Raw genomic sequence first — 24407 nt, forward strand, 5'->3', positions numbered from 1 at the left:
CTGCCTGCCAGCTTGATCACCCACTAATCACTCCCCTTCCAGCCTGATTGATGCCTAACTGCTCCCCTGCCAGCCTGATTGCCCCTAACTGTCCTCCCCTGCAGGCCTGGTAACCCCTAACTGTCCTCCCCTGAAGGCCTGGTCACCCCTAACTGCCCTCCCCTGCAGGCCTGGTCCCCCCTAACTGCCCTCCCCTGCAGGCCTGGTCCCCCCAACTGCTCTCCCCTGCAGGCCTGGGTCCCCCCTAACTGCCCTTCCCTGCAGGCCTGGTTGCTCCCAACTTTCCTCCTCTGCTGGCCTGGTCACCCGTAACTGCCCTCCCCTGCAGGCATGGTCCCCCCCAACCGCTCTCCCCTGCAGGCCTGGGTCCCCCCCAACTGCCCTTCCCTGCAGGCCTGGTTGCCCCCAACTTCCCTCCTCTGCTGGCCTGGTCACCCATAACTGCCCTCCCTTGCAGGCCTGGTCCCACCCAACTGCCCTCCCCTGCCGGCCATCTTGTGTCCACATGGGGGCAGCCATCTTTGAACACATGGGGGCAGCCATTTGTGTGTTGGAGTAATGGTCAATTTGCATATTACTCTTTTATTAGATAGGATAGAGGCCTGGTGCACAGGTGGGGGCCGGCTGGTTTGCCCTTAAGGGTGTCCTGGATCAGGTTGGGGGTTCCCTTGGGGTGTGGGGCGGCCTGGGCGAGGGGTCTGTGGTGGTTTGCAGGCTAGCCATGCCCCCTGACAACCCAAGCAGAGGCCCTGGTATCGGGGATTTATTTATCTTCCATAATTGAAACTTTGTAGCCTTGGGCGGAGGCCAGGGTAGGCCAGGGCAGGCGGGAAGCTTGGCTTCCTCCATCGCCGGGGACAACCCACGCCTCCTGTTTGCTCCAGCTCCGTGGCCGCTGCCATATTTGTTGGGTTAATTTGCATATTCGCTCCTGATTGGCTGGTGGGTGTGGCTTGGGGGCATAGAGGAGGTATGGTCAATTTCCATGTTTCTCTTTTATTAGATAGGATATGCACAGCCCATGGACATGGGCAATAGGGTAGTGAAGACCTGGGGGGAATAGGGGCTTGGAGAATGGGGAGTTAAGGGGGGTAAATGGGAGACATCTGTAATACTATCAACAATAAAAAATATACATAAAAAATAACATAAATGAACTGTAGTTTTTAGAGACAAAATAGTGTATGCCTGGAGGCTTTACACTGTAATTTGAACTTGTCTTTGATAATTTTTTTTGTTAAATTCAATTTATATCTTAGCCGAGGTTTCTAAAATCTGCATTGATTCTATAAAGGGAACAGGGAAAGTATATGGGAGAGATGTGTAGTGTGACAGAGCTCCTTCTTCAACAGGGAGGTATTCAGCTACACCTCTACTTTTGAAAACACTGTGTCAGAACAGGATTTCTCATCAGAACATAGACTAGGATCCCAGGAAGGGCTTTTAAAAACGTTGTTGGACCTTGTCCCCAGAGTTCCTGGATCAGTAAACCTGGGTTGGGGGCCTGAGAATTTGAATTTCTACAAGGTTCACCAGGTGATACTGAACTAGTATGAGAAGCACCTTCTTAGAGAAAGAATAACCAGTTAATTAAATTATAATCCAATTAAATGAATAAAATAACAGTCAAATGTCATGATACATTTTAGAATAAAAGTAATGACATATTGGTAATCAATAGTTCCTTCTATAATATTAGTTAACAGAATAAATTCCCAGTTTTACAAGTATATACAAGTAAGGAGACAAACAAAATCAAGAGACTGAGCTTTTATTTTCTATTTATTTGCTTTTCTTTTGCAGTGAATAGGGTTATAACCTTCCAATCAATGTTATTTAAAAACAAACCTATGATATTAAGAAATTTTTAGGTATATTGTGGAAAGATCTTCAGGGCCACCACACCCACCTACTAGATCTATAGATTCAGCAACCATGAGAACAGTGCTGCAAATAAAAATTTCTGGAGTTTTTCAGGGTTGATAATATATCTAGTCATAGTATTATCCTATTTAATAAAAGAATAATATGCAAAATGACCATCACTCCAACACACAAGATGGTTGCTCCCATGTGGTCAAAGATGGCTGCCCCCATGTGGACACAAGATGGCCACCACAAGATGGCCACAGGGAAGGACAGTTGGGGGGAACCCAGGCCTGAAGGGGAGGGCAGTTGGGGGGGACCAGGCCTGCAGGGGAGGACAGTTAGGGGTGACCAGGCTGGCAGTGGAGGGCAGTTAGGGGCAATCGTGCCAGCAGGGGAGCAGTTAGGCGTTGATTAGGCTGGCAAGGGAGTGGTTAGGGGGTGATCAGGATGGCAGGCAGAAGTGGTTAGGGGCAATCAGGAAGGCAGGCAGGCGAGCAGTTGGGAGCCAGCAGTCCTGGATTGTGAGAGGGATGTCAGGTGGGATCGGGCCTAAACGGGTGGTCGGACATCCCTTGAGGGGTCCCAGATTGGAGAGGGTGCAGGCTGGGGTGAGGGACACACCCCCTCCATGCACGAATTTCATGCACCGGGACTCTAGTATTTCATATATTCACTTACGCCAGCCTAGAAAGACAATACCGAATGAAAGCCTTGAGGCAGTGAAAATTGTGGAATGACTTTTGAATAGTAATATGTTAAAACTTAAACTAATATTCAATATCTTTTTAGTGCTTTCCACATTTTTCTTCTTGGAATTATAGTCAGTTCAACCAATTTTAACTTACCAAATTACCCCTCTTCACCAAAACATAAATCAATTATTCATTCTTTTGTGCATACACTCTTATATCGGTAAAGAAGCTACTTTATTTTTTTTAATCGACTTAGGATTATTGAATACAAAATCTATAGTAAATAATCAAAGCTCTCAGAAAAGTTGTCATTTATTTTACCTGTCATAATCGCCATTACATAATGCTCGGACTGAGATCTTGAATGCTTGCCATACAGGATTTAGAGTATTTTTGACAACTTCTGTTTTATGACAAATTGTAAAACTGTAAAAAAAGAATTTTCAGTTATTTCTGTGATTCAATTATGACATATCATTTTAGTAGTCATTCTTCTCTTTTTTTTGGTGCAGAATAAATGTTGCCATTCCATTTTTTGCTACTATATCATTTAATAAGAAGGGGTTTGTGGTTTTAAAACTTTAAAGATTAGCTCACTATAATATAAAGCAATAAGATTTTGAATTAAGTTGACTACAAATGATATTCTGCAAAATCAATACATTCTAAAGCTGCTTTGTAAACAATCTCTAAATATTGTGATGACATATTAATACAGGGAAAAATATCCACAGGTCACTGAAAATATGAGTTATCAAACTCTGAGAAAAGCTGTTTTGTTGGAGTATTGGGGATAAAAATCTGATTGGAATGGGTTTGAGAAAGAGAAGAGAAATTGAGGCAGAGTGTATAAACATTTTTGAGGAGTTCAGCTTTAAAGAGAAATTGGGGGAAAGATTAGTCAAGTGAAATGTTTTGTTTTTGGTTTTGTTTGTTTCTTGGTTCGTTTGTTGCTTTTTAATTTTTTTTTTTTTTTTCAAGAAGGAGGCAACCACAGCAAGCTTGTGAGCTAACGGAAACTACCTACAAGAGAGGAACCAATTTGTGAAGCGTGAGGGAAAGGGGATAAAGGCTGGAGCAATGTCCTTTAGGCGATGCAAGTGGATCCAGGGCATCAGTGGAGGAGTTGTCCCTGGGAGCACTGACAGTCATTCTTCAGGAACTTTCAGGAAGCCACAGCATCACAGCACAGGGGAGATGCTATGATGAGATCATGAGGAAGTTCTCCAGTTACTGCCCTTTTCTTATGATACAAGAAGCATGATTATCAGCAAAGAAGGAAGAGGGCAGAGTGCTGAAGTGTCTGGGAGAGAGGAAAAGTTGATGGTTTGAGGAAAAGGAGTAGGACTCCTGCAGAGCCCAAGGGCCTATTTAAAATGAACATCATCAGCCTGGCCGGCGTGGCTCAGTGTTTGAGAGGTACATTGCAGGGATTTATTATGAGAGGAAGGGAGAGGGAGAGAGAGAGAGAGAGAGAGAGAGAGAGAGAGAGAGAGAGAGAGAGAGAGAGGGAGAGAGAGAGAGAGAGAGAGAGAAACATCAATGATGAGAAAAATATCATTGATTGTCTGCCTCCTGCACACCCTTTAACCTATGAACCTGATTGATTCCTGATCAGGGCACATGCCCGGGTTGCGGGCTCTATCACCAGTAGAGGGTGTACAGGAGGCAGCCTATCAATGATCCTCTCTCATCATTGATGTTTCTATCTTTCTCTCCCTCTCCCCTCTTCTCTGAAGTCAATAGAAATATATTTTAATTAAATTAAATTAAATTAACATCATGAATTTTAGGAAGATCACTCCATATGTGGTTCCTTCTTTATCTAAACTGAAAACTTCTATATATCTGAAGAATTCCTTGAAGGAAGATAACTCAAGAATACACAATAAGGAGGAGAATCCATGGAGCCTTAAACTCAGTTTTCTGTGTTATTTCCACCAAACCATGCAATCTCTAGACATAAATAGAATCCTGTAAATGTTCTTGCCTGATGTGAATTATGCAGCAGTTCATGACCTATAAAATGTTTAAAATATTCTTAGTTAGAACAATACATAAACCTGGTCCTCACCGATCCTTAGTCATGAAGTATTCTAATGACAGGATTCTCTCTGACAGTCATGAACATGAGAACATGTGCCCTTAACCCCCACAAGAAAATAATCTCTTTTGAAAAGCCTTTGAGTCTATCTTCTTCCTTTCAGGAAAGAAGGCTTGTTTCTATTAAAACGTCAAATAGAAATATAATATCAAGAGTTCAAGTATTCATTATGAGAATTATGGCATAATGCCATCGCTTTCCTGGTAGTATCCTCACCCATCTAAAGAAACTCATGCTTCTTACTAAATTGAAAGAGCTCTATAGTCGATGCTCTAAGAATTGACTCACCTAAGCAATTTAGGGACCCCTGGGGACAAAAGCTATTAAAGAGAAGACTCAGAAAGGTGTCAAGATATCTAAAGCAGAGAGAAGGAAAGCAAATGGGATCAGGGAAAGGTAGGCAAAAACAGCAACAGGGACTCAAATGAGAAAAAGTAAAAGTACTCAAAAATGGTTAAGAAACATTCTTAGGGACAAAATTACATATATTGTTTTGTTTTAGAAAAATACACCTGCCTTCCTTCTTAATACAATACATTCTTAAAGATCTACAAAGGGGCCTTGCCTGCTCTTCTTCTCTTGTATCACTATGTATTAAGTCTTCGGTATGGTGACAGATTAGATAGATAAATAGATGATAGATAGATAGATAGATAGATAGATAGATAGATAGATAGAGTGAGTGAGTAACAACTAACTGACTATCTTCATACCCACATGCTCAAAAATCTACTGACTTCTTTTTGGCCTCTTTGCTTAAGGTTAAATCAAAACTTCTGTTATAGCCCTAATATCACCAGCCATAGTAATTAAATACTTTGACATTTGAAACTTCTTTAAAGACAGTGTGTCATCTTTTTAGTGATGTATTTATGAGCCAGGTAGTCATCTCTCTTTGATTAATCATTTTCGGTTGTAATACATGAGATGTGATACAGACAGCAAAATCTCACCAGAAATTCCAGTGCTAGTGTCACTAATGAAAATTCTGACAGGAGTCTGATGTAGCTCTTTCTCACATTCAGGAGTATCTCTATATATAAAAGGCTAATGTGCTAAGTGTCCAACCGTCAAGGTAATGACGTCATGTAGCAATGCCTGGCTTCCTCTCCCTAGAGACTAGCCTCCTTACAGTTTCTTCATCCCAGGAACATGACTTGCTTTATAGCCAGGTGGAGACATTTCACACTGGTAACCAAATGTTTGTGAAGCGTTTTCACGTGCCTCACAGAAGTCCTGGAGTAGGTAGATAGGAGATTCAGTGGAATACTATTTTCTTTTCATTAGCCAGAAAACAGAGATTTAGAAAGCTTAGAAACTTGACTCAACTGAAAAGAAGTAAGAAATGGTGGAACTTGAAAATAACTTCAGGTTTTCTCACTGCACAGAATATAGTCAAACACTGCTGCAGTTAAATATTTTACCCTTTGTTCTCCCTGTGTGATCTACAATAATAATCTGCTTTGTGTTGATATTTATTGCTGCGTTGCTGACAATTACCTGAAAGAGAAGTTGGGGTGCTTCACTAGGCTAGAGAAGGTTTAGCTAAATCAGAAAGCAGGTCTAATTAAGCAAGTTTATCTGTATATATAAAGCTCTAGCTGGTGCTATTTGCATGCGTATTTCCATCTGTCATTGTCGATCATGAATTTGGTTGACACTTCTATTATAGAGAAAGGGCGAATAGCGATATTAAAATATTTCTTCTAATTAATTTCCTTTCAGTGTGCACAAATTCGTGCACCAGGCTACTAGTTGTTTTATAAATATAAAGTGTATGGGTATATTATAAATAGCATTATAAGAAAAAAATATATTAAATAATCTGTATTAAAGTACTTTAAATGATGCCATTTACCAAAAAAAGCAGCTATTCCAAAGGAAAATTATTACCTAATTATAAATACAGGTCAAGTGCCAAATTAATGTGAAAGCAAAAAAGAAAAATTTATAATCACATATTATTAAGGTTTTTATTAATGCTTCTGGTTGAAATTAGTTTTATTCTTTCCTATAAAATGAGAATAAAGTACATTAGGCAACAGGCAATTTTAAATTTGCCTAATGTATTAAATACATTAAATATTTACATTTAAATATTTAGGCAACAGGCAATTTTTGAAATAGCTCCATAGTCAAATAAATTCTAAAAATAAGACTAAAATCTTTACAGTCAAAAATAGAGACAGCCGGTTTGGCTCAGTGGATAGAGTGTTGGTCTGTGGACTGAAGGGTCCCAGATCGATTTCTATCTGGGGCACATGCCTGGGTTGCCAGTTCTATCTCCAGTTGTGGGCATGCAGGAGGCAACAAACAATCAATGATTTTCTCTCATCATTGATCTTTCTGTCTCTCTTTCCCTCTCCTTTCCCCCCTGAAATCAATAATATACATATATATTTTTTTTAAAAATAGAGGCTTATAAATAAAAAGTGAGAAGTAAATGCATATTTACTCATTTAAAACAAAACACATATATTAATGTACTAATAAATATGTCTCATTATATATACTTGGATCTAGCTGGTGAACTAGTTTTATGTGTGTAAATACAGGGTGTCCCAAAACATGTATATACACTTCAATAGCTGATAGCTCAATTTTGAAAATTAAATGCATTTTAGTAAACTTTGCCTTTATAGTTATTCAAAGTATATGTATACATTTTTTGGACACCCAATATATGTGGGAAATTTTCTAAAATGAAATTTATCAAATTTTAGTAATAGTTGTTTTTTAAATAATTTGAGATATTTTATTAGTTGCATGCACTTTAATTCCTTAATATTGAGATTTTATTTAATGACTAAGTTATCATTCAGACAAGCATAATAAATTCCTGCAATGTAACTCACACCAGTAGCACTAAATGTGTGATAGATTGAAATGTATAACTAATCTTTATCAATAAAGAAAACTAGAAGAATAAAAATAGAAAACTCAAGAAACAAGTAATTCAGACAAGAGGAAACAAAAGAACATTGTGATTCAAGAAATTTTGAGCTCATTCTTTCATTTTTCTCTATCTTCAAAACGACTGGCAAATATGATTCTTTTCTTTATTGTCCAATATTTTTCACATGGATAAAATCGGTGTTCAAATGCAAATGTTACTCTGACATCCTAAACACCAAAACAGAAGAGAAGTATGCAAAATTTAATAATACGATGCCATGATAGCCCAGAAGTGGCAAGTATCTGCATCAAAAAAATCCCACAATAAGAAAAGCATCATTTTCTACTGGCCAATGTATTCATTTAAATAACAAACTTTTTATTTTTATGTAACATTTTGTATATTTATTACATAGCATTAACATATTATATAACTAGAGGCCCGGTGCACGAAATTTGTGCACTTGGGGGGCTCTCTCAGCCTGGATTACAAGAGGGTGCAGGCCAGGCCGAGGGACCCCAATAGTGCATGATAGGGGCTGGAGAGGAACGCGGGAGGTTGGCTAGCCGGGGAGGGACCGTGGGAGGGCTCCAGGGCATGTCCGGCCCGTCTTGCTCAGTCCTGATCAGCCAGACCCCAGAAGCAAGCTAACCTACTGGTTGGAGCGTCTGCCCCCTGGTGGTCAGTGCACATCATAGCGAGCGGTTGAGTGGCCTTAGTAATTAGCATATTATGCTTTGATTGGTTGAATGGCCGACTGGAGGACTGGACACTTAGCATATTAGGCTTTTATTATATAGGATTATATTTATAAGTGTAGCACTATTGACAGGTATTGTTGTTTTTTTCATTCCAGTCCCTAATTTTTCTCATTAAATGATGTTCTCTCTTTAGCTAATATTTTATTATGCATAGTTAAGAAAAACAATATAAAAAACACCTTAGTAGAAAATAATAACAACAGCAGCTAACATTTAAATTATTCTTATGTTATAGGCAAGCTTCTAAATGTTTTTTTGCATAGTAGCCCATGTAATACTCCCAATAACCCTATGAGGTAGATGTGATTATTAGTCCATTTACAGATGAGAAGACTGAGTTTCACATGGCTTAAAAAACTTGCCGATGGTCCCACAGCTATTAAGTAGTAGCGTCATGATTTAAACCATAGCAACAAAAACTTAGCCTGTAATTTTAACTGACGAACTTTCCCACAAATACTGACATTACAATATGAATAAAAGAAAACAAAATGTATTTAGTGGTAGAGTCATATGTATTACACTCTATAACCCATGGATACATTTGCAAACCAAATAGAAACCAGTCTAATAATGACTGCTAAAAATATTCAAATTACTGGAATGTAATAAAAAGTTTTACTGAATGTTAGATATTATTGAAAAACAACAACAACTCTGTAGTATAAAAAAATGAACCCATAATGTCCATTTCATTCTCTAAGAAAATAAAGTTTATAACAAGGCACATCATATGTCTACAAAAATATGATGCTTCCATACTATTAAGACAACATTATAATTTTATAAAAAGTAATGAGGAAATGTTTCCATGAAGCTGAAAATCATTCATTTTAAATATCAAACAGAACATATGAAATGCTTAGAAAGTGATGCACAATTATTGAGATGGAAAATCACATCAATTTTTAAAATAAAAATATTATCCTCTGTTTATCAATTTAATGAGCTTCTCTGAGATAAATAATTCAAATAGCATCCTTATTTTAGTGTTAAAATGCATAAAATATAAATCTACCTGCCATCTTCATTACTTCGATAAAACACAAGAAAAGGATCTGATTTTCCAAAGAAGTCCTTCTTGTCCAACTTGTTAGCACAAAATTGCATCAGAACAGCATCCTGAAAACAAAATAAATATAATAGCTCAAAATCTGGATTACAAATAACCAGAAACTCCAGATCACAAATAAGTCTTGAGAAGAAAATAAATTTGAAATTTTCATGCAAATGGCCAAGTGTGTGAGAATTCCAGACAACATAAAATTGCTTTAAAGGACCATGAGACTGAAAACTTGACTTTGTGTTTGTTCTAGTCACAAAACTATAACTTTAAAATCTGTAACAATTTTCCTCTGAAAAGTGATATTAAGCTAGATAACTCTAGGTATCCAATATCATAATACAAATCTTCATTCATATCTCCATTATTCAATTATACTTTTTTAGAACATAAGCATGTTTTAAATTCCTGAGGAAATATTTATTAAATATCTACTAAGTATCTATCATGTATTGGATGTTAAGATGTATTAGATGATTACATGAGGAACAAGACAGATCCAGACTCTGACCATATAGTTTACTATCTGGAGGGGGGGAAAAGTTTTTTTCTTAATTATACAGAGTGCTCCACAATATCTCAATAACTACATTTTAAAATAATTTACATTGCATTGGACCTCAAGAAAAACAAAGCACCTTCAATTTTCATTTGTAATTTAAATTAAATATGTAGCATGTTAATCACTATGCCAAACCAATCATTTTTATCAGTTTATAAACTCAAGCATTCATAATCTACATGATTTAGCTTAAAGTTAAACAAACTGGGGTGTAATAAACCATTATTCAATCATGTAGTGTAAGCTTTTTAATGAAGTAGAAAATATGTATCCATTTTAAGAATAAAATTACTATTTTGGTTTGTTTGCTTTTTTAACTGAAAGGAAATGCTAACAATTTTGGAAAGAGGTAGAGGGTCAAAGTAATTCAGATTACATCAAGAGGTTATAGTTTCAAATCCTATTTGATGAAAATGTTAACAATGACTAAAAAGGCACTTTCTTATTCACCACTTCTTTGCAGAGTCCAGCAATACTGATTAAGCATCTACTTAAATTCTCATTATTTCCTTTTGGTAGTTCCAGAACACTATACCAGAGATGATGCTCTCTGTTTTTCATTCATTCACTGATATGCTTACTTAACAAACATTTCTCAAGCAATATTCAGAGAAGTTTATAGGTCTAGATTTCTCATTTTCCAAAGTATCGAAAGAGTGTCATTTTACTTTGTTATTTAGAATAGATGTGATATCTTCTACCAGAGGAATACTCATATTAAAGCAGGTATTATGCTTCTAAGCAGGTATAGTTACAATATACATTTCAAAGAAAATTACAAGGGGAACACAGGCAAGAACAATGGGAACATCATTAATAACTCAAGTTCCTCAACCATGATCACTTTTCAAATCTAAGGTTTAAAGTTTAAAAATTGATATACCATCCATTAAGGAAGTAGTGAGAGAATCATCTGGATGATCAAACTATAAAGTCAAATTGAGAAGAAAGGGCTGGGGTTTTGTTTTGTTTTGCGTTATTTGTTTCGAATGCCCTTTCATCTTCCTATATATTACATTGCCTTGGGTGAGAGTAGTTTTCTAATAACATGGGAGGAGGACATTGTTCTTGCCACAGAAAAATAAATAGCCCCTTGAAGATATTTTCCCAAAGCACCTGAATCAAAACACAAACTCCCAGAAAACATTCTGATATACTTGAAATGCATTAATAGATCAATAAAATGTGTATATTTCAAACTGGTTGTGAATTAAGCTTCAAAGAGATCAAGTATTATTAAAAAATAAATTTTCACATCATCATTGGTGAATGTAATACCAAGCTGTAATTTTTCAAATTATATTCCTTAAGGCTTACTAAATGAATAACCAATTCAAAAGAAAGATTTCTTTCAATGTATCAAATTACATAAATTTAGGAAAAAATATATTTTGCTATTATTCAGGTTAATAACATAGAGGGGTTTCATCTGTAACAAGCACAAAAGGTATCTAATTTATAAGGAAAAAATCCAAGCATTTACTTATTTTCAGAAATATACAGGCATCATTGCAAAGGTGTGTGTGTGTTTTTTTAATCTCTTATGCTTAGTGCCACCTGAGAGAATTTTCAAACTTTTCTTCAATACTCCACACCAGTATAACAAACTTCCTATTGAAGAAATCTACTTGAATATTTCACAGTCATTTCTAACAAGTTCAAATCTAACTTGCTTCTCCTATAATTTTCCCAGCTCAATTAGTGGTTCATCATTCACCCAAGTGATCAAGAAGTTGTTCTCAATTTCTCCCTTTTCCTTGCCCTTTACACATTTCTTCACCAAGTTGTAACATTCTGAGTCTAAAACTTTCCTCAAATTTTCGCTTCAGCTACACTGCCACCACTCTAGTCCAAGCCCACCTCCTCTCTCACCCAGACTTGTACAGTGTGGCATTGATTCCTTTCTCCCTCTTCCTCTCTTGGACCTATCCAATCCATTCTTCATTTAGTAGACATGTTCTTAAAACGTGAAAGAAATAATTCTGTACATAACAAAAATGCCTCACAGCTTTCTCCTGTATTTCAGATAAACAGACTCTTAAAATGGTCTACAAAGCTGAACACCAGCCCTAGCCAGTTTAGCTCAGTGGATAGAGCATCAGACAGCCAACTGAAGGGTCTTTGGATCAAGGGCATGTACCTCGGTTGCAGGCTTCATCCCCAGTCCTGGTTGGGGATCATGCAAGAGGCAACCAATCTATGTTTCTCTCTCATCGATGTTTCTCTCTCTGTGTCTCCTCCTCCCTTCCACTCTCTCTAAAAATCAATGGAAAAAGTATCCTCAGGTGAGGATTAACTAACTGAATGAATGAATAATGAATGAATGAACGAAGCTGAACACCAAAAGGGCTCTGAGTTGCCTTTTCCACCTTCATCTGGCAAAGTTTTACCTCAATCATTCCCCACTCCTAGGCCCTTGTCACCAAACACCAGACACACTCCTTTCCCTCCTTAGGATCTTATGCAAGCTGTGCACACTGCAGGAATTCTTACCGTGCAGCTGGTAAACCATTCCTCAGGGCTTAGCTTACATGTCATTTGTTCACAGAGGCCCACATGACATCCTCCCTCTTATAAGTTAGATTTTCCTTTGTCTTTCTTATAATATACTTGTTCACTTAGTAAACATCATGACATATTTACCTGCACAGTCATCTGTATTTCCCACAAGCTGTCTGCATTTCCCACAAGCTGTATTCATTAAAGACAAGGCCCAAGGTTGTTTGTTTTTCTCCCCATTGTATTCCAAGCTTCCATTTCTGAGACTAGCACATTTGTACAATATTGTTGAAGCATTCAATCAGAATAAAAAATATTCTTTGTGGATAATTTCAAGTTACTTGTAAGCTATGGTTTACACTTCACTCAAATGATGCTTTTGTTTTCCCTGCAGAAGAGCCATCTGGGAGGTGTTAAGAATATCAGCATTTTGCCCTAGCTGGTTTGGCTCAGTGGATAAAGTGTTGGCCTGTGGACTGAAGGGTCCTGGGTTTGATTCCAGTCAAGGGCACATGCTCGGATTGCAGGCCTGATCTCCAGGAGGGGGCATGCAAGAGGCAGCTGATCAATGATTCTCAGCATTGATGTTTCTCTCTCTCTCTCCCTTTCCCTTCCTCTCTGAAATCAATAAAAATATATGAAAAAATATTATAAAAAAAGAATATAAGCATTTTAACCACTTTGCTGTAGTTCTGAAACTAATATAGAATAATATTGAATGTAAACTGTAATTGAAAATTTGAAAAAAATTAAGAATATCAGAATTTTCCAAATAAATAAATTAAAGCTCCAAGAACATAACCTCACTCATCTGTGAAAGAGAGAAGACTCAAATTCAGGTATCCTGACTCATAAGCTTATTCTCAAGTTAATGACAGATGATGTGTTTTAAAAAAAAGTCAATTCATACAGTGTGAAATGTGAACTAAAGTATTTCATTCAAAATTCTAAATATTTTTAAAGTACCCTATAAGATAAATTTTAAAGGCATTGTCTCTTCTGAAGTAACTATGAACATTTCTTTGAATATATTTGTTCTATTATATGTGCATAGTAATGAAATGATATTTCAAGGTTTATACATATTAATAATGATGTTGATTATCAATAAGGCCATAGCTAAGAATCAGAACACAGAATATACATAAGATGAAATTAGATCAATATTTTAAACTTTTTAAAAAACATATTTTTATTGATTTCAGAAAGGAAGAGAGAGGGAGAGAGAGAGAGAAACATCAATGATGGGAGAGAATCATTGATCAGCTGCCTACTGCACGTCCCACACTGGGGATTGAGCCCACAACCCAGGCATGTGCCCTGACTGGGAATGAACTGTGACCTCCCGGTTCCTAGGTCAATGCTCAACCACTGAGCAACACCGGCCAGGCTAGATCAATATTTTAAATAATATTTTTAAAATATCAGATCTATAATTTCTAAGTATGAGAAATATGTGTTTACTTATTGAAAGGTAATTCCAGATGTTCTTAAAAAACTTTACAGAAAGTGGTAAAAACGCTCTAGATTGCTAAATAACAGATTCCACTTCATTTACATGGAAGCTTTAGAAGATTTTCCTGTTTTCCAAGCAAAACTATAGAATTGAAAGAGGAAGAAATATAAGATGCAGCCTGGCCATACGCAATATATGCCTCAGTATCTTGATTTTCTTTTGAAGTAGATGAATAATAATGTGTTCATTGGCATATTTATACAAAATCACCTCAATATCAGATTTTGACAAAATAGCATGTTAATGTCACTATAAAGAACAAGTATCTTATCGACCCGGAACTTCTTTTTCTCTTTCCTCTGTCATTATACAAAACTCATTATCAGCATATACATAAAGAAATTCAGAGACAAGAAGTGTAATAGATGATTAGATGATATCATCAAAAGAAATGATTGTGCCAGTTTAACTAAAAAATAGGTTGGGTATTATTTCTGCATTTAAATAACTGCAGTATTTTTGTAAGGTATTTTAGGATACATAAAATGCTTTCATATACATTATATTTTCAGATTTAATGATACAGTAGTCAATTTTCAGAGATGGGAAATTTTTAAAAAATATTCTAGTTACCTGTTCAAATGTTTGGCTCCCTCCCCAGCCCCCCACCGCCCCTTGCAAATATGAAAAGTGAAACTCAGAGCAATCAAGTGACTTAATAAGCCAAAGTACAAATTACTAGCAAAACCAAACCCGGTTCAGTCAGATGGTCTTTTACAGCATTATACTGTAAGTAGTTTCTGGCATTTTACACATGAGAGAACTGAAACTGAGGTGGCTGTGACCTGCCCAGGGAATAAAGACAAAGAATAAGGGAAAAGAATAGGAAGGCCTCCATTTGAATGCATTTCTAACTGCTTAAATTCTAATATTCTTGTTTAATTATCTCCACAAGCCTCTTATTATACTTTCCTTTTGTTACTTCACTATCCCAGCCCCCAGAGTCCCAAAGGTGCATAGTTAATTGAAATGCTCAGTTTCTAGCAGTTGCAGACAAGTAATATGAGGTTTTTCTGACCATATTGCCTTTATATTCGTACTTACGTATATAAAGCCATAGTGATTATCTTAAAAAAAAAAAAAACACACCACACACACACACACAAAACCTCTGGGGATTAGAGTGAAAAACTCAGATACTAATTAATAGCTCTCTGTATAAAAACTACAGCCAATGTCAAAGTATTAAGTTTTGGTACTTTGGGGGAGCTTCTGTTCATAAAATCATGAAGCAAACATTGTAAATAAGGAGTACTGAAACATAATTTCTTTTCCCCCAAAATAACAATTCCCAGGGACCCACTGGGCCACTCTGAACAGACAGCACTGACTTCTGATTCAGAGCCATCATTACTTCCAGTGTGGAGTGTCATGCTCTCAGCTCATCTTGACAACAATGAAATCATTGAACATGAGTCAATGGCTGTATCAGCAAATCACGGCTAAAAATAGCAGCTTTCTAAAAATACTGACTATGCACTTGTTCCTAGTTGGAGTGGTAGTCGGTCCTTCCTTCAAATGTGGATGAAAGACGAGACTGTATATATTCTGAATTAATTCAATTAGAAATAGGGAAACACAGGTATGTCATGCAAAAGGGACAAGGTCAAACGACTAGAAATATTCCTTCAAAGTCACACATAAATCTTCAAAATTTTTGCAAGAACTGAACTGATTGGTACAACTGACAATTCCTTATATTAATGCCCCTCCCAAAAGATAATGACATTAGGTTTTATTTGGAAATTTTCTATCCTATAAAAAGATCATTGAACTAACTGATTATTCTTTGGGGACTACAGAATAGAGTCTCTCTGGTTAAAGTACTAAGTGTCTAAAGTGATATTTAATGAGTTATGAATTAATTTAACACATACTTTCAATTAAATTTGCTACAATTACTCAAGTTAAGCATTTATGTAGATTTTCAGAAATATTATTTAAAGTTAGTGTTGGTAACACAATTTAAACCAAAGAAATTTACTTACCCTGCAACAGTTTAATTCCTCTGCTGTAAGTATGATAGTGCCACATTTCTTCCCTGGAATTCCTCTAAAACAGCAAAAATATATTTATATACATTAATATTTTATATTTACAATATTATATATTTAATATTTGTACAACCAAATAAAGAGAGTATTACTAATAGGTGGGCTCTTTCCTAACAAAATATATTCCCAGTTCCAGCATTGAGTTTATCCTATATATACACACATCCTGATGAAGCTAAATTTTTATCGCATTCAACATGTCAGTTCTCTGCACAAGAATCTTCAGTAGCTTCATATTATCTAACATTTTATATAATAAAAGGGTAATAGGCAAATTGACCCTATCGGCAGAAAAACCAGGAACGACTGGTCGCTATGACACGCACTGATCACCAGGGGGCAGATGCTCAATGCAGGAGCTGCCCCCTGGTGGTCAGTGTGCTCCCACAGGGGGAGCTCCGCTCAGCCACAAACCTGATGGCTGCGAGCACAACAGTGGTGGCAGGAGCCTCTCCCGCCTCCTCAGCAGTGCTAAGGATGTCCAACTGATGGGCAGGCCTAAGCCGTCAGTCAGACATTCCCCAAGGGCTCCCCGGCTGCCAGAGGGATGTCCACCTGCCAGCTTAGGCCCAACTCCCCGGGGAGTGGGCCTAAGTTGGCAGGTGGACATCCCCTGAGGGGTCCCGGACTGCGGGCTGAAGGACTCCCCCTCTCCCCAGTATATGAATTTCCGTGCACCAGGCCTCTAGTATTTAATCCTACCTAATAATAGACAAATATGCAAATTGACCATACCTCCGCTACACACAAGCCACGCCCACCAGCCCAAGCCACGCCCACCAGTCAATCAGGGCGAGTATGCAAATAAACCAAACCAAGATGGCTACAGCCACCGAGAGCAAGGTTTCCCAGGCAACAGAGGGAAACAAGCTTTCCGCCAGCCGTTGCAGGCCTAAGCCTCCACTCAAGCTACAAAGTTTCAATTATAGAAGGTAAACAAATTCAAACAAATGGCGGCAGAATGGAGCTTGAGAGAGCAGGCCAGGGTTGCCACCGGCAACAGGGGAAGCAAAGCTTTCCGCACAGCCTGGCTGGGCCCACCCGCTTAAGGCAACAAAGTTTCAATTATAACCCCAACACAAATGGCTGCCGCTGTGGAGGGAGCCCCAGGCTTGGCTCCGCTCCAGGCTACAAAGTTTCAATTGTAGAAGGAAAATAAATTCCAGATACCAGGGCCTCCACTTGGGTTGCCAGGGGGCGTGGCTGTCCTGCAAACCACCACAGGCCCCTCGCTCAGGCAGCCCCACACCTCAAGGGAACCCCACCCTGATCAGGGACACCCTTCAGGGCAAACCAGCTGGCCCCCACCCCTGTACCAGGCCTCTATCCTGTCTAATAAAAGAGTAATATGCAGATTGATCATCACTGCAACACACAATATAGCTGCCCCATGTGGTCAAAGATCCTGCCCCCATGTGGACACAAGATGGCCAGCAGGAGAGGGCAGTTGGGAGGCACCCAGCCTGCAAGGGAGGGCAGTTGAGAGAGACCAGGCTTGCAAGGGAGGGCAGTTGGAGGTGATCAACCCTGCAGGAGAGGGCAGTTAGGGGTGACCAGGCCAGCAGAGGAGGGAAGTTGGGGGCAAACAGGCTGGCAGTGGAGTGGTTAGGAGGTGATCAGGCTGGCAGGCAGAAGTGGTTAGGGGCAATCAGGAAGGAAGGCAGGCAAGCAGTTGGGAGCCAGCAGTCCTGGATTGTGAGAGGGATGTCCGACTGCCCATTTAACGGGCAGTCGGACATCCCTCCAGGGGTCCCAGATTGGAGAAGGTACAGGTTGGGCTGAGGGACAACCCCCCTCTGTGCACGAATTTCGTGCACCAGGCTTCTAGTATAATATAATATGATATAATATTATATTAGATAATATGACATATGATATAAATCTATAACAACACTATCTCCTGTGGTTACTAATATTTCTATTATGTAATTAAAACCTATCCTAATCTTGGTTTTCATATTTCTTTCTCCTTTCATCAACATGGTTACTTATTTGCACTTATGTCTTTCTGCCATTCCCACACCCTGACATACCATAGTGTGTTTAACTATTCCCTACCCTGTCTCAAACTTTCCACATCTCCATATGAAATTCCATTTGTTCTATGAAACCTTATCCCAGTCAATTTCACACAAAGCTCAGCCTTCTCTGCACTCCCATTGCACTTACAGTTAAGCATTTTATCATTCCTAAATTGTTACTATCATATATTCTTTTCCTTTGCTTTCTCAAGTTGATTATAAGCTGTATAAGAGCAAAAATCATGAGAACAAACCTCTTGTAAACCAAGAGAGTTAAATATCTATACAGAGCAATTGGTCATACGTATAAGAAAAATGTGTAACATAAGCAAAATTAAGCAAATTGCAACTGCCATTCAATTTTCTTTTTACATGTCTGTGGTATATTTATGTTCACATAGCTTCTGGCTGACACTAAGAGAAAAGCTCAATAAGAAAATGCAAGGTGTGTGCATGGTTCCCTGCTTTACATGAGGGACAAGTCAGAGAGAATTTTTCAAAGGTCAATGTTTGTTCCCAATAGTATATTTCATGCTTCTTTTCTTTTCTCACAAATGATAGTTCAACTCTTCTGTTTGTCCTGGGAACTAAATATGTGAAATTAAAGCCCAATGGATGTTTTTGTTCTCAAAAATAGTATCCATCACTGACAGTTTTATTTGTACCAGCATGTGGGCAACAAATACATGCCCCTTAATTTCCACATATACAGGGATTGCAGTGTTAGTATCTTGACTGGGAACAAGGTAGAAGAATGGAAAGTTAAAATATTCTCAATTGTGAATATATCAATGAAATTATACTCACTCTAAAACTGCCCCACCCTTTCTATCTTTCTATTCTAAAATTTCTTCTGGAGAGCACCACACCTTCTTGAGCTAAAAATGCCAGCTTGTGCAGGAACCTGCCTATCACAAAATCTCGTTTCCTCTATCTCTTTACTCCCCATTAGGGAAACTGTAAATGTCAGGATCTTCCATTTTCTCCAGGTCTTTATGACTAAGAGATCAATTAATTTATCCTTGTACATTTTTCTTACAATATAACAAGCAGCATTTCTCAGTTAATTTTTCTAATCCAACTGTACCTTTTTTTTCTTCTTTCTGCGTGGAAATCACAATTTTTTTTTTGGCATTATGGCAAATTAAACATTAACTGAACAACCACCTGGAAATACTTTGAAATGCTGATTACAATTTGCAAAAATTTTTCTAATGGCTTTGATAACCAGGCAAGAAAGTAAGAACCAATCAGAAGTGGAAACAAGCAAAGGCGAACTTGGTGAGTTTGCTCTTGGGCTTCTTTTTAATGGCTGCTTCGGGCATAAAGATAAAAGACCCCCAAAAAGGGGGGGCGGGGAGGGAAGAAGGGAGACTCACAAGGTGAGAAATTCAATATATGGCCAGCTCACAGCATAAAGCTTCCCTCACAATGACTATATTGACTGATTGATTGTAGCATTTATTAGATATAAACAACCCCTTTGGAGGTATGTACAAAATAAATCTCTGCCTGAAAACCTGGTGATCAATAAAAGAGGAAAATATGCCGAAACAGGTTTGGCTCAGTGGATAGAGCGTCGGCCTTCGGACTGAAGGGTCCCAGGTTCGATTCCGGTCAAGGGCATGTACCTTGGTTGTGGGCACATCCCCAGTAGGGGGTGTGCAGGAGGCAGCTCGTCGATGTTTCTCTCTCATCGATGTTTCTAACTCTCTATCCCTCTCTCTTCCTCACTGTAATAAATCAATAAAATATAAATAAATAAATAAATAAATAAATAAATAAATAAATAAAAGAGGAAAATATGTCTCTTAGTAATTCAGACCTTAGTCAGGCTTGCTGCCTTAATTTCTACTACCTAGATGGTCATAAAAGCTTCTAACCAAAAATTCAGTAAATGCAAGTGATCGTAAGTGCCTGGTAAATGCAAAACCTCTCTGGAAGAGCTTGCCTTAAAACTACATCTCAAAATAATCTCACATTCAGCATTAAATATATATTTACAAAATACTGAAGGAAAAATGTACCATGTGTTAGAGTCTCCAGAAACATCCGACTACAGAATCAAACATGGACATAGAATACTGGAAATGATAGTGGGGAAGGCTATGTAATAAGAAGAGAGCCACCGATGTTAAATAATTATTCACCTTACTAACTATAGATAAGAGGTTTTCTTACAGACCCTGGGAAACTGGAGGAGGAAACAAGGCTGTAAAAAGATAAGATGCCTCCATAGGCCAATTACTCAGGAAAGAAATACATTTTGACCAAGGACAGGACACGCTCTGATTTGGTTGCTGTGCCCCATGCTGACCCCCTCCAGGAGTTTGACTCAGGAATGCGGACTATTCTCTGGTCCCAGGAACAGGCTGAGCTGTTTGTAACATCACACAAGATTAGCCACCTTGTTTCAGAACGTGGAGCTCCTGAAGGCCGGACCACAGACCTGACCCTCCCCTTTTCCATGTTACACTTGTAGCTCACAGCTGCCCATAGCTAACTTTTCCCTCATGTGTATGCAATCAGCCAACTGGCAAGTCGGGGGTCAGAGTAGAATTTCCAGGGTGACCGACTGCTCTCCCCCATACTGCCGGAATTATTGGAATAAATGCTCAGATATGATTCAATCCTGTCTCTGTTTAATTTGGTTCAAGTAGTGACAGGCGGCCTCCAACCCACTGTGTCCAGTTTCAGAAATATTATGCGTAGTATACAAAATGTAAATATGTATGATATAACTAATATTTAAAGAGAAAAATGGAAATCTGGGTAACTAGCAAAAGCCAATAAAAATAATCAAGAATATTTGGAGAGCCCAGCTGGTGTGGCTCAGTGGTTGAGCATCGACCCATGAAGCAGGAGGTCATAGCTTGATTCCCAGTCAGGGCACATGCCCGGGGTTGTGGGCTCAACCCCTAGTATGGGGTGTACAGGAGGCAGCCGATCAATGATTCTCTCTCATCGCTGATGTTTCTATTTCTCTCTTCCTCTTTCCTCTAAAATCAATAAAAAATATTAAAAAAATAAAAACAGAAACAAAAATTGTCACGCTATATAAAAATAGTAACAAAACTTATCCATTAGTAATTTACAACAGACATCAAAATTTAAGGCTTCAGAAAATTCAAAAGAAAAGAATGGATATACTCAGGGCGAGAAAACTAACCTTAATGAAAACCAGTGTATATACATTAATAGCAAACATACAGATTTTAAATTTAAATATTTCTAGAAATAGTTACTGTGTCATAACAAAAGATTCAATTAATTAGGGAGATATGATACCAGTACTGTATGCATCTATAGTTATAGCTCCAAAATATATACAAAAAGAACTGATTGTACTACAAAACAAAAAGTATGCCATCATATGGAGCAATTTTAACCTGGCAAACTACCTTGGCCAGTGATCCAGGCTACTACCACCAGTGGTAAGTCATGTTTATGTCATGTACCCCGATACGGTGCAATAAGAAGGCACTTCACCTTTGTGTCCTTCCCCTCCAAATCCAAAACCCCAATCTAACCATGGGGAAAAACACCTGACAATCCCAAATTGGGGGACATTCTCAGAATATCTGACTAGTAGTTCTTAAAACTGACAAGGTCATCAAAAACAAGGAAAGTCTGAGAAATTGTCAAAAAACAGAAGATACTGGGAGATAGGATGATTAAATGCAATATGATATCCTGAGCTGAATTCTGAAACAAAAAAAAGGACATTCATGGAAATACCAGTGAAATGTAAATAAAGTCTGGAGCTTAGTTAATTCTAATATATCAATGTTTGTTTCCTAGTTGTGACAAATGTACCAGAGTAATGTAAGATGTTAATGTTAGTGGAAACTGGATGAGGAATATACAGTAACTCCCTGCACTATCTTTGTAACTTTTCTATAAATCTAAAGCAATTCTAAAATATAAAGTTTATATTTAAAACATTGTAAAGCAAGAAAAGACAATGACAAGCTAAAGAAGTATTTCCAGGTTAAAAGAGACTAAAATCAGGACAACTAAATTCAATGTGTGACTCTTGATTAAACTTTAGATTGGGGGGAAATAGCTTTAGGACATTAATGGAATCACTGTTGAAATTTGAATATGGAGTGTGGATTAGATAATATGATTGTATCATTGTGAAGTTTCCTGGTTTTGATCATCGTATTTATGGCTATGTAAGAGAGCATCCTTATAGGAAATACATACACGGGTATTTAGAGGAAATGGGGCACAATATCTCCAACAATGTCTCCAACTTACTCTGAGATGGTTCAGAAAAAACAACAAAACCTAAAATATTAGAGGAAGAGGTGAGGGATGGAGGTGGGGGAGAAAATGATAAAGCCCATAAAACAAAGTTAACATCTGTTCAAAGTAAACATTCTGGGTAAAGATCATCAGAAGTTTCTGATACAACTCTAGTAAATTTTCTGTATAATTGAAATTATATCAAAGTAGGAAGTTATCCCCAAAAATTCAATTTTGAAAAGTTTCCCACAGTTGTTTTTACTGTGATATTTTGTGACATATAAAAAAAATAATAGAACTCAAGCCCAAAACAATTAAAGGTTTATCTCAAGAGAATTATTAGAGACTAGAGGCCCGGTGCATAAAATTCATGCACGGGGGGGGGGGGGCCCTCAGCCAAGCCTGCACCCTCTCCAATCCGGGATCCCTCTCACAATCCTGGACCGCTGGCTCCTAATCGCTCACCTGCCTGCCTGCCTGCCTGGTCGCCCCTAACTGCCCACCCCCCGCCGGCCTGATCACCCCTCACTGCCTCTGTGTGCCGGCCTGATCACCCCTAACTGCCCCCTGCTGCCGGCTAGGTCGCCCCCAACTGCCCCCCCTGCTGGCCTGGTTGCCCCCAACAGCCCCCCCTGCTGGTCTGGTTACCCCAAACTGCCCCCTGCCAGTCTGGTCGCCCCTCACAGTCCCCCGCTGGCCTGGTCACCCCACGCAGCCTGCTTGTTTAGTCGCTTGGTCATCCCTCGGGCCGGCCCTGGATGGCTGGACAGCTGACATCCGAGGCTTGCCTGAGCCTCGGGCCAGCCCTGGGCGGCTGGGGGGCTGAGAGGACTGTGCGCTGCCATCTTGTGGCTGTGGGCGCCACCATCTTTGAGGGTGTGGCAGTGAATTAGCATATTCCCTCCTTATTGGCTGTGGGCGCCGCCATCTTTGTGTGGGTGTGACAGTCAATTAGCATATTCCCTCTCTATTAGATAGGATGAGTAATTCTTTCCAAAATTAAGTGTGCAAAGAATAAAAAGCCTTTTGAGAGACTGGGTGGCTTGTTTTTATTTGATGTGGTTTGTTTTGCTTTTTGTTGATTGTTACAGTTGATTTTTTTCCTAATTGTAAAATTTTTCTATAACTCATACTACTTCTCATTACTGCTACCACTGCCTTAGTTCATACCTTTACACTTTTGCTTGGGTTACTGGCGTTTTCTTGTTCCTAACTGGTCTCAGGCTAGAACTCCTTTAATTTATCCTCTCCACGATGCCAGATTGATCTGGTCATTAATGCTAATCATGAAGCCTTCCATCTTCCAGTGGCTCTATACAGATCCTAGGTAATTTTAAACTTAATAATTAGGACATAATCACCTTCATAAAATTCAGCCACTGTTAAGTCTCTAGTTTCATCTTTCCCACCACTTTCAATAGAGTCACATTTTTCATTCCCTGAATCCATAACAAATGTTTTATTCCTCCCTGACTTCACCTGGAACAATCAGCCTACCAACCACTCTAGGAATCTTTTCATCTCAGTGATTTCTACCCATACTTCAAATTTGCTTTAACTTATGGAACATTTACTAAAATTGATCAAATATTATGTCACAGAATATTTACTGAAATATATCACATTTATTGGTCAAGAAATTTTGGTTAGACACTAATGACAAATGTCAATTTTTAAAACATTTTTAAAAATTCATTATTTAAAAAAAGAACTAATAGGAAAGAGAGAATACTTAGCACTGCACAATAATAAAAGTAATACTTGAAACATTCTACTACCTTAGTATTTTGTATATAAAAAATTTATAAACAAAATGGCATTAAACAAAAACCCAGGAGTGTGTTTAAAAAAAGCTAATACAACACCAACACAATAATAGCAGGAAACTTCAATACTTCACTTTAAACAATGGATAGAACACTGGAAATAATATCAGTTAGAAAATGAAGGACTTGAACAACACTATAAACTAATTGAACGGACATATACAGATCACTCAACCAACAACAAAATTTACACTCTTCTCAAGGACACATGGAAAATTCCCCAGGAGGGGAAAGTTAGGCCACAATACAAGTCAACAAATTTTAAAAGCTTTATACAAAATATATTTCCCAAC

General features: G+C 38.2%; 1 protein-coding gene across 1 annotated transcript in view; it reads right to left on the reverse strand.

Moving 5' to 3' along the window:
- The window catches only part of CPNE8 (copine 8), a 195622-nt gene that overhangs the window by 84542 nt on the left and 86673 nt on the right, over positions 1–24407 (reverse strand). Inside the window, exons 7-9 of the mRNA XM_079775534.1 lie at positions 15951–16014; positions 9341–9444; positions 2883–2987 (exon numbers count right to left, since the gene is read on the reverse strand). Of these exons, the coding sequence (XP_079631660.1) occupies positions 2883–2987; positions 9341–9444; positions 15951–16014 (273 nt within the window). The remainder of the gene's footprint in view (positions 1–2882; positions 2988–9340; positions 9445–15950; positions 16015–24407) is intronic.

Source organism: Cnephaeus nilssonii (genome assembly GCF_951640355.1).
Source record: "Cnephaeus nilssonii genome assembly, chromosome: 6".
Lineage (NCBI taxonomy): Eukaryota > Metazoa > Chordata > Mammalia > Chiroptera > Vespertilionidae > Cnephaeus > Cnephaeus nilssonii.